This window comes from Cololabis saira, chromosome 10 (genome assembly GCF_033807715.1).
Source record: "Cololabis saira isolate AMF1-May2022 chromosome 10, fColSai1.1, whole genome shotgun sequence".
Taxonomy (NCBI): domain Eukaryota; kingdom Metazoa; phylum Chordata; class Actinopteri; order Beloniformes; family Belonidae; genus Cololabis; species Cololabis saira.
Genome location: NC_084596.1, coordinates 22,235,326 through 22,247,248, shown reverse-complemented (window position 1 = coordinate 22,247,248; position 11,923 = coordinate 22,235,326). Strand labels below are relative to the sequence as shown.

The 11,923-nt window shown below is 40.6% G+C and overlaps 1 protein-coding gene across 1 annotated transcript; it reads left to right on the top strand.

The window, feature by feature from the left end:
- The first annotated feature begins 6,185 nt into the window (after positions 1 to 6,185).
- LOC133451919 (C-C motif chemokine 7-like) lies at positions 6,186 to 7,399 on the top strand. Its single transcript, XM_061731077.1, has 4 exons — positions 6,186 to 6,340; positions 6,436 to 6,544; positions 6,799 to 6,876; positions 6,994 to 7,399. The coding sequence occupies exons 1-4, from the start codon at positions 6,262 to 6,264 to the stop codon at positions 7,136 to 7,138; spliced, it is 411 nt and encodes a 136-aa protein (XP_061587061.1). The 5' UTR covers positions 6,186 to 6,261; the 3' UTR covers positions 7,139 to 7,399.
- The last annotated feature ends 4,524 nt before the right edge of the window (positions 7,400 to 11,923 follow it).

Sequence of the window (11,923 nt, the reverse complement as noted above, 5' to 3'; positions counted from 1 at the left end):
TTTGACTGATTATACTGTGAAACTCAAAACACAAACCAAAATTTAACAAATCAAACATTATTATAACGGTATGAGTGATGCGTCTTAGATTTGATAAAATGGGCATAAAAACCCTGCTGAGCTCCTGTTAGGACCCCGAATCCACTAATCTATGGAGACATCTGAAAAAAATAAGTAGCTTTTATGTGTGATAACTTTAAGCACGCTGCCAGGCATAGGAGTGGTCATAAAAGTCATAAATGTTGTCTGCGCATGAATTTCATAAATTCCTCATCAACGGTTGGAAATGTGTTTGTAATTGTGGGAGCTCTTTGTCCCGATGAGCAGCAATAAAGACTGTGACCACAGCGCCACCTGTTGGTGGCAGCCGGGTGAGGGAGGAGAAACCCAATGACTGTTGTAAGATAATTCACTAGAGGCTGTTGGGATATTTTAAGGCTAATAACGTGGGGATAAGGAGATTCAGTCAGTCCCCCAACAGCTGTCAACTACAGTCGGTAATATTTTTAGCCCTATACGGGCATAATAAAGGAAAATGGGGCTGATTCATTTCCTAATAAAAGGCAGCCGTAAACTAAAAGGTGCAGGGCTCAGGCCTTAGTGAAAGTATGATGGGACAAACAAAGAGTAGGTTCGTGACCCGTCCTCCTACACGTCCTTCTCACAGATCCTGGTGAACTGTCACTGGAGGCACAGCTTGAAGAAGTAAACACATTCATTTACATTGATCTGGGCTTTTTCTCTGTCTTTTGTGCCTTAAAAAAAGAAAAAAAAAACATGCTACATTCTGCTTAGTCTGTACTTTATTTGTACTGAAAATCACAGAAATACAGTAGGACATGGTAACCATTTGGCTGCTTTCAGGACACTGTTATGAACAAATAAGTGTGTGTGATTGCACATGCAAGTGTGTCCGCTTTTACAACTGTGCGTTTGTGCGAATCTTTATCTTTGTTGGTCTCCATCTTGCTTTTATGTCTTCACAGTTGCTACGCTCAAACCATCTCAGGCCCCTGCGAAGCATCACAATGGACCAAGGAAGAGCATCTGGCACTTTGAAACGGCCCCCAAAAAACGATCTCCCCAGTTCGACCTGCCACTCTTCCGCCGTCCACCATAATACCGTTTCCACGTCTCATTCTCCCCCCGCATCACGATCGAATGCGCAATCACAAAGACCCAATTAGCCAAGAGAGGAACTCGATTTCGCTTTGGGGACCAATGGGCCAATGGCATCGGGCGGAGTGCGGCTAGGGCCTATGGGATGGCGGCGCAGGTGGGTGGGACATTGGTGTGGGGTAGAAGGGACACAGTGGTGGATGGAGAACGCTCCGTTGTTTCTGGTCATTTGTGTCACCGAAGTTTTGATTGATGATAGTTGCAATGTTTTTCTCACTCTCCCGTGAGATTCCCAGCTCTCTGGAGGGGGTTTCCACAATGATGCCCCCCCCCCCACTCGAACCCTTAAGTTTGGCCCTTCGCCCTACGCCACACAAACACACATCTTACCCAGACTTTGTTCCGTTTGGGGCCCCCAGATGGCTGCTGCCCACACATCTGTATTAGTAAGCAGGACCTATAGGTCCTATACCATACAGGCACATGGGATTCTGCACTCAGACACATGGAGGATCTCCACAGAGAATCATGGTGAAGATAAGCGAAAGGACAGGAAGAAATAAACTGAAATATAGACAAAGTAGCCAAATGTAAATTCGTACATGATCGTGAGAGTGTAAAGAGAAAAGCCCGAGGGACGGTAGGTGTGTGGGCGGCTGAGTGAGATGAACAAAAGAAGCAGGGAAGAGAGATGAGGAGCAGCGCGTTGCCAGTGAGCATTTGATTGGATGGGTGGGTGGGTGGTGGTGTGGCGTGGGGTGTTGGGTGTTGAAAAAGGATCTTCCCTCAAAGGCTCTCTAAGATATTCTTGGAAGGAGCAAGGGTTTCATTTGGCTCGCAATCCCACACAGAGCGCTAACATCTCCCTGGGAGCTAAACCCGTTTAATATGCACACAACTAGGCTCATATTCTCTTGGATATATGACAGATAATAGTCAGAGTTTCTAAATCTGCCCTGTGAGAGCGCGTGGTTTAACTCCTTGGGTCGACAAAGCGTCATTAGCATGTCAGAGGCGTTTTGCTGGTACCCATCTCTGTACGTAACAGCTGCCGGTTTGCTAAATTACTCAGTTGTTGCGTGTACACGAGAGGCTGAGTCTCCATGTTTGTGATCATGGCTGTGCAGTGAGATGGACATGAGGACACCAAACTACCTCAGGTGTTTGTGTGCGTAATTGTCTGTACGTTGAGGACTTGATGAATCTGCATCTTGCTTTGAAAGGTAAAAGGGTCTGTGTGTGTGTGTCTCTGGAGTGTGTTTGTGTGGCATGTTTTCATGTGGTTGCATAAACATGGTGTCACAGCGATGAGATGTTCTCTCTATCCATCTGTTCTACTGGCATTTCCATTTTAGGAGTATTACAACAGGGGGGAGACAGACAGAGAGAGATAAACAGGGTTGTAAAAAGATTCCTCGATAAAGTTGGTTTTGTCAGTCGCACGCGGGAGTGAAAAAAACACACTCAGGTCGCTGTGGGAGCTCTGACATTCTTTTGATGTGATCTTTTAACACATTTGAGGGTTTTTAAGTATTTGCAAGAGGAAGCGTGATCTGCACTGTTTCTTCCTGTGGATGTGGTCATGATTTTTCCTTTTGAGCGGGTGTCAGTTGCTTTGTACATGTGAGTGTAGGTACGAGAGATGGTGAGGAAACTCATTGTTCTGTTCCTCCTTATCTACCGCCTCAGCGGAGAGCCCAGTGCCGTTCCCCCCCACAGCGATGTGCGATACCACATGGCCTTGTCTCAACAGATAACGGACCACCCTAAAAATACTCCTCTTTTTACCACTCCACCACTCTCTCCCCCTCTGTCCTCCTCACCTTTTCTGGCTCGCTGTATCCTCTGGAGCCTCCTCGGCCCTGAGTCAGCTCTGACAGACTACAAAAACCTCTGAGATCTTTTAACTCCACATCTTCCTCTCTTCTCGTCATCTGCTGTTCTTCTCTGCTGGAGGCCGAGGTTGCCACAACGTCGGGTTGAACAACAAAAGTCCGACCAACTCAGACCGTCGTATTTGAACTTTTACTTATAACTTGCCACAATTCCTCATCTACCCCACGCAGCTACTTCAGTCACCCACAGTCTGGACACGCAGGGCAGATGGCATGTAGGAGGAAACGGTGAGGACTGAATCAGCTGACATAATTATATATCAAGTAGTTTACCATAATTCCTCAATAAAGCACAGACAAGTGCACTGCTTTGTGCAGCTCCTGGGTCTGACGGTGTGGAACAATGCCAATTATACTGAAGTAGACTTTTATCTTCTTTTGAAGATCATGCTACAGCCAACTGCTTTTAGAGCTTTATTTTTTTCATCTCTCTGCAGCCTCTTGCACTGTCTGAACTCTCCTCGGTTCTGAAGGGCTTTTACGGCTCGTGACAAAGCCTCATTCTGTAGGTTTGAGGAAGTTTTGTGCTAATTAGAAATGCTTTTGTTCCACACTGCTCTGCCACCTTTAAGGTTTGGGATTAGAAAGCTGTCAATCGGTTCCTTATGTGTGTGCCCGCTCGTGTGTGCACGCATCTTCGCCTGTCTTGCAGCCCACGCCCACGCAGGTGACCAGAGGGGACCGTGTGTGGGTGGACGACTCAATGGTGACCCTCTCTCTCCCTCCCCTCACCCTCCTCCCATCCCCCTCCCGTCCCGCTTCTCTTTTCTTGTCCTCCACACAGAAGGGTGAGTTTAGAAAGCAGAAAAGAGGCCCACGAGGAGAAAGTTTGCTTCCCGCTGCACCCCTTGAGTAAATATTCACCAAGTTAGCACCAAAAGCTTTCCTTTTTTTTTTAAGCTCCCAAGTATTTTCTTTAAAGAACAAAGATTATGCATGTGAAGTGAGGAGTTTCGAGTGACATTTAATCGGTTACTTACTCTTTTGATAAATGAATCATTGTTAAAGTTGCACATATCGGTGGTTTCTTTCACATGAAGAAATGACTAAATGATGTACAGAGTAAGGCGTTACTCATAGAGATGAACCCATGAAGAGCAATTCCCTCTGGTGTGCCAAGCTTTTTTGGCATCATGGCAGGTTTACCGCCTTTAGCATTGCTATTTTGGTTTGCTCTCACAGCTCTCACCAACTTTGTTTCCAGTAAGAGAAAGCCGACATTTTCAGGGGAGGGAGGTTTCACAAACGTACCGTGTGCTACCATACAGGTTTAATACCTCGGGGTTAACATCGGACTGATAAAATCCAGAGAGTTAAAGATCCAGATATCGAGAGGTTGTAGAAATGTACAATGTACAAATTAGGAGGGAATGCTGGTTTGGTCACCTGAATTCAGCTCTGTTGTGTCCAGAAGGGCATCTGACTCAAAAAAATCTGCCCAACCCAACTTATTTTCCTCGAAAGTAGCGAGATTAGAATTTTGATCAATCAAATGAGAAAAAGTATTTAAATATCGACTTGTAAGAATCTGAAGCTGAATTATTGGTTTTTGTCCTCAAGGAATGACCAAAACAGGCCAGTTCAGAATCATTTCCAGCCATTCATTGATTAACACTTTGGTAGAAATGATTACATTAGAATTCAGCTGGTATTAGCGCCGTCACCTCACAGAAGGTGTATGTGTTTGTGTCTTTCCTGGAAAAAGGTAGGGGGAATAGATGCTGGGTTTTATCGAGGATTAACAAGGATTAAGCTGTCAAACAAGACAATTATCCAGTTTATCACCCTACCTGTCCCTTTATCAGCACACACAGTTAATAGTCTCACATACACACACACACATGAACTCAAAGGGGATTAAACAGAAAGCTTGATATTGATGTCATACTCTTACTTTGTGTCCCATAGTGTATCAGACAGGACTCTACTTATATTTTTTTGTGACAGAAAATATTAGAAACTCCCGAACTTTTATTGTTTTCTTTACTAATCATAAGATCCCCTCTCTGATACTCACTATTGTAGTGACAAATACACGTGGATCATTGTCTGCTAAAGAAAAAAACTGTATTCACATCCATCTATTGTGTTTGGATCATGTCAACACTGCCCCCTATGGATGAAAGCAGCAGGAAAGAAGAAAATTACAGTTGGACACAAACAAATGTGATAACAGTTTGTGCGATGTGCTAAACTGCGAGCTCGAAGTGGGAGAGCAGAGGGGGATTTTTGAGGAAGATGTCTGATCTGAGATCTATGAGCACATCTATTCAGTCATTCCCCTACAAAGTTATTCATTTAGTGTGTACATGGCAGCTGAAACATGTTTAAATGTTGCCCTTCAGCAGGCCGTCCTGTCTCCAGCTGTCTCCAGTCTGTAGCTGCAAGGATCTGAGCTTGCAAACTGGCCTTGAGAAACTGTCAGCCACTGCACACTTTGTTTAAATGGGAGAGAAAAAGCGAACAAAAAAAATTATCAGCGGACCAATAGTGTGATTCAAAAAGCGATTTTAGCCTTTGTACCTTGAAACATGACTTGATGTAATCACAGTGTAATCTGTGTAGAAGATGCTGTGATTACTGTTTATTCAGGAATACTGCAAACGTTTTTGCCAGTTTATTGCATCCGAGACTTTAGTTCCTACAGCAAGCTAGTATTCATTATTTTTTATATGTTCATGCCACCTGAAAGTATTTATGACTTGAAGATGTTGCTCTCATCTAGGTCGCCTGTGGTGGATGTGGTGTTTTCTGACAGCTAAATAGGTCATGCTAACAAAAGAGGGGATTTTGATAAGCATCTCGAACTCTCCAACGTCTAACCGCAAAACAATCCTGAGATTAAGATCTGTAAAAAAAACTCTGAGAAATGGTGCTGTTACCTTTTCTGACCTAAGGCCTTTTCTAAGTTTGTCCTGTCCATATACACTCCCAGTCCAACGTTTGGACACGCTTTCACGTACAAGTGAATGGGAAAGTGTGTGTGTGTATACATACATAAATGTAAGCATGGATGTGGGGGAGACCATGTCTGAATGCATTGCACCAGTTGCGTATATATTTCGTCAGTCCACCTGCCCACATAAACAAACATGTTGTAATTGAAGTGCAGCGTCGGCAGCTTTGATGTAATTATGCGCTTCCTGTCCTCAATTTAAGGACCCACTTGTTGCTCAAAACCAGGATGCGAAAAAAGTATATATATACATGCAGGAGTATGTAGGAAGTTCTCAGACGGTACAACAGCATGGCTTCCAGAAGCATCACCGTGGCAACTGCTCTCCTCTCCCTCATGCTTGGCATACTCAGTCCTGCGCCAGTGGACAGTAAGTGTATCGCAATTAAAATGAAAGTTTGATTAGCAAATTGCAGCGCTGGTACAGACTAAGCTGATCGTTGAACAACTTTTGTGTCTTTGCAGGTTCTGAAGGCTGTTGTACATCGTTCACCAGAAAACGGGTGCCCTTCCCACGTATTATGGGGTACAAGGAACAAACCACAAATGAACACTGCAACTTGGACGCAATCATGTAAGACTCCCTACTCTGGGATAGCCAACTCTATATGTATTAATCATGCAGTTTTGTTCTGTTTTACTAAACTGGTACCACTGGTACCATGAAAACAAAATTGTTAATCAAATTAGACCATTTTTAACATCTGACATCTGTTTGGATTTCATATTGAACCGGAATGTTTTTTTATTTGTTGTAAAAATAAAGGAATTACTCATGAATCAATGTGCCGATAATATTTGAGTGACTGATGTGTCTCACTATTGCAGTTTCATTACCATCAACGACAACGAGGTCTGTGCGACGAAAGAGGACAAGTGGGTGAGGATCACTCTGAAACTACTGAGGTATGAAATGCTGACTTCATTAAAAAAAATCAAAAATGAAAAAAGTTTTATCTGAATGTAAAAGAATTATATTTCGAAAGCATGTGGAGTAAAATAACATTGTGTCTTTTTCTTCAGTTCGAAACTGATGAACATGTCCGGCAGTGAAAGTGGAGCAGCAGTGAAGAAACCGAGCAGCACTGAACATCAGAAAACCTTGGAAAGAGGCTCTTTCATCAATACCACACAGGCCTACCTGAACAACACTGAAAGTCTTACCTGAAAAAAAGAAGAAAAAACTAAACAAAAACATGGTGAAAATGATGAGGACATGTATTAAAAATGTCATTATCGTTGGTTTATTATCAAAACTGAAGGGCAGCCTAAACAAATGCATCTTTGTTGGAGAAAATGTCCATGAATGTGTTTAAATCCTTTTGTGTTTGGCAATATCATTTCAGACAATAAATCTGTTGTTTGATCAAGTTACAGTAATATCTTCCAATGTACTAACCTGAAATAGAAAATAAATATGTTCACCCCACACTATTGTTCATGGTTATTTTATAAAGTCATTGCATGCCTTTCTAAACAGTCAGCGAGGTCATAGTAATCCTTAAAGGCTTCAGTGGAAGTGGATTTAAGAACAAAGAAAGAAAAGGAAAAAGAAAAAAAGAGAGGTCAACTTACAAGTTTCTGAGGGTGATCTATGTGAAACTACTATTTATAACCAAGCTTACAACATGTTTTCATGTAACATGCGAAAACCTGATTCCACATTGCAAATTGTCATACATCATTACACAATTTATTTGACAGGTCTTGTGCCAAATCTGTACACCAGATGGTGTATGTTTTATAAGCATGAGTGCCTTTAGAAAGAATGCAGTCAGCATACCTGATAGAAATGTCTGTAAACTTTTCAGTGAGCTGTTCTGATCTTTGGGTTCTTGCGAATGCATAATGTGACAAAAAAAGAGTTTTATTTTCAGACAAGGTGAGACGCTGAGCCGCTCTGCAGTTTCTGCAAGTAACCACTAGATGGCAGAATTACACTTCGGAATTGGCTTCAGAACCAGGATGAGGTTTTGTTACGAGTTTACTGCTACACAGGGAGAACAGGGGTCACGTGTTTGAAATTACAGTTTCTATGTTTTAAAAAAATATATATTTATCCCCTTTTTTTATCTATTTATTTCTAGAAGCATTGGCCGAATAAATAAAGACAATAATTGCAAATCTTTATAACTTGAATAAATAAAAGGAAGGAAATATTCATAAATAAATTGTTAGACAAAAAGCTGAAATGGAGATACATTATGGCTTTTGCTGTCACTAGTGAGGAACCAGCCAAAATAACTAAAGAAGCAAAAACTCCATTGCATGGATACCCTGCCCCCTACAGGAGTACAGACTACCCCTGATATTGTTCTGAAAAGAAAAAATCTCCTCAAGCTCCTCCAAATATCGAGGGACAACCTGGGATGTCCATTGAGAGGTTTTTAGGGGATGGATGAGGTGTAATGATGTCACAAGACATTGATCCTGAACACTGAACTACAGTATATCTACCACAGAAGCTTTCCCAACCTTTGTTGTGTTGGCCCAGTCAGAAACTAGACTTTCACGGTGTGGAAGGGGTTACTTTGTTAAAAGAAAAATAATTCATATGATAAAGATAATTTATTTTAAGGGTGAACATAATATTTTGCAGTTCCGACTGAGATACCTTGTTGAGACTGCATTTTCAGTTGGGTGCCACACATCATTAAGATCCAGCTGCGCTCTCTTTTAACGGCACAATAATTTGTTAATCTATTTATTTTTTTAAATCAAAAATAGAAAGCTTTCATAAGCTGTTCATTATGATTCAATTTTAAGATAATTTTCTCGTAGCTTTGTTCTACAAATATAGAATGTTAAACTTTGAAATAGCTTTATATCATGTGTGCAATTGTTTTCATACAAGTTAAAACGGCTGAAAACATCATTCATAAGAGCGGATAGAGGGTCTGGATTTGATATTCAGATATTAAGTTGCCATTTGGCAGCTGTTTCATTGGAGCTACAGATATAAAACTCCAATTATACCTGAATGCATGTGAAGGAGGGCATCATTGGACTGAAAAACAAACAAAAAAATCCATAAATATATGTTACGAAGAACATTGGAAGACAATTACAGTGGATGATGGCAAAATCATTTCCTTTCCTTTCAACAGAAGTCAGGAATATTCCGGAGAAAGGTACTGTAGCATACGCGGTTTCAACGGGGTGGGCACTATGGCCGATGCCACCCCCATAAAATGATTGGCCACCCCTGTTACCACCCTCAAATTTCTTGACCATAATTGGGTTGTAATCGTTGGAGCTTCTGGCAACTGAATTACCGGAGAGTTGGATTTTGGAAGTTGTATTTTTGTTGGGTTCATACGTAAATGAGTGCACACGAAAAAAAAGAGCGGCTGATTTGACCACAAAAATGTGAACGACTTGACCGCAGTGGCACGCAGACACTGGGAGCAGCTTTTAAAAAAAAATGTTACTCATGGTAATTCCAATTTCTTAGCTTCGTCTTTGCCTTCGTAACCCTTAGCAAAAAGTAGTATACCAGAACGTTTAGTTTATTAAGTATGCTTGAGTGTAGGTATAAGTATAGCAAGTATACTATGTACCATGTACTTGCAGTGTACTAGAAAGTATACTAATTTAATACTTATTCAGACTAAATTGAAACATTTTTGGGTTTATAAAAGTATACTATAAGGTAATTTTAACTTTACAAAAGTCCACTTTCAAGTAGACAACAAATACACTAATTTCTTTACTACTAGTGTCCTACGTATATACTTCTAGTCCACAATGTTGTTTATTGAAGTATGCTTAAAATATACTTTTATAAACTTAAAAATGTTCCAATTTAGTCCAGCACTATAGGATCGTGAACATGTAAGTTTATAAGAGGGGTAATACCTCAAAGCAAATGTGTGTAACAATTTCAGGTTAATGGATTATTTATAACCTCAACAGTCTTGGGATGTTGCTTTGTCTGTCTCTTCATTGATACTTGATCAAAACATAGATTTTAACAATTTGTTTAATTAACTATGAATTTCAAAATAATTTCCAAAGAGAAGTATGAATAAATGGGAAAGCTTTTTATTTAATTTATAGCAAATACAAGACTGCTCTCATCTGAATCAGCCTGTGTTATACATCAAGGATACATTTTCAAGCTTGTGTCTTTGTTTGTTTATTATTCAAAATAATAAAACTTATTTTAGCTGGAGCAAACTGCAAAGGTAGAAACTTACAAAGAGACACAATGGACAAATAAATACTTCAAAGAATAAATATTAAATATGTATAACCTTCGAAAGCATTTTAAATGATCATAAATTAATTCAGAGCAGTTATCGGTGTCTCAGGTGATGAGGAGCTTATTCTACGAGCTCAAGGTTGTGGTGGTAGTTGAGGTGGTAGTAGAAGTAGAAGTAGGAGCAGAAGTAGTCTTCTTTGCTTTGCGGACTTGCCTGTAAAACACACACAAAAAAGGTTATCAAGGTGTCAATATTTAGCCATTATTCAAAAAAATAAACAAAAAAGACAGAAAGAAAAAGGCTAATTGAAGCTTTTCAGCATGAAGGCTGCACTCACTCAAGCTCCTTGATCTTCTCAAACACCCAGTCCTGTTTCCAGTGGCTGCAGACCTCTCCCTCTGTGGTCTCAAATCTGGGTGGACAAAACAATCACACACTCATTTATTTATGTTGGTATTTATTCATTTATTTAAACCATTTCAAGTATATAAGAGAGTCATAAAAATGAGTAAACCACTCTTACATGACAGCACGGACACATGGTGGGTTTTTCCTCTGGATCCTGTAGCCAATGATGGTGGCAGTCACATTCTTCACGCCAATCTCTTCGCAGCACTTTGCAATCTTCATTTCTGTTTGTCAGAAAACAAATAAACAAAATACGTTTTAAACATTTGTAGTTTTTACTCGACACTGTAACTTTTACATTTCCTTCATAAATCAACCAATGCAGAAGATGCTTGGTAAAACGTTGTCTCTGGGCAATGATGGAGCAGGTTAGAACAGTACAATAGTTAAGGAAACTTACCAGAGGCAGATGTCAGTGTAACAAAAACACCAGCAAGGAGGGCCAGACAAGCCAGTCTTCTCATACACAGCTGCATGTTTCCTGCGTTGGATTGTCTAGAGGTTCTTGCAGATGCTGGTCAGGAGATCTGGAGGACAGAGATAACTGATCTCCTCTGAGCAGACTTCCAGGTTTTATAGCCTGAAAAGAGGAAGTGGGGCATATACCAACCGGATGAAATGCAACTTTGAGGTGGAAGTGATGGGGTGGGAGAGAGGGTGCACTGTGTAGACTCCCATTTCCTTTTTGTGAGATTTCATCATGCTACAGACACCTGTGTTAACCATGTAACTATTCACTGCCATGATTTTGTTTAATGATTTGCATGACAATTTGTGTTGTTGTTTTTTTTTGCATAGTCTCTTATCTAATAGTTAAGTATGAAATGATTGCATTGAGGTATTAATTCTGCTGATCTTAGCAGTAATGAAGAGGAAGTATCATGTGCTGGTCACTCTTTTTCGCTGGTTCCGATGGCATGACCATTAGAAGAAGGAAAAAGGGGAAGGATGGGGTTCGTCAACCACAAACCAAACGTTTCCGAAATTCCGAGCGTCATCAATCCATATTTGGTCCTTTGTTCCTGCAGCCTCAACAAGTCTCCACATGTTCAGTGAGGGCTTTCTGATTTAGTGAAGTGCTGAAATACTGTTTTTGCTGTCAGTTTTATCCTTAAGACACAACCTGATTAAAGCAAATGAACAAACAAAAACAAAAAAAAAACCCTTGGATTTGTTTGAAGTGCAAGATGAAGCATGCATTAGAAATCTGATTTCTTAAAAAAGTTTGTAAAGTTAGATTACTGGTCTGCAGCATCTATAGACTTTACTCATGGCTGGAAGCAACTGCTTTATAAACTTTTATTTTCTTACAAATTAATATTTCTTAGGTGTGTTGTAGA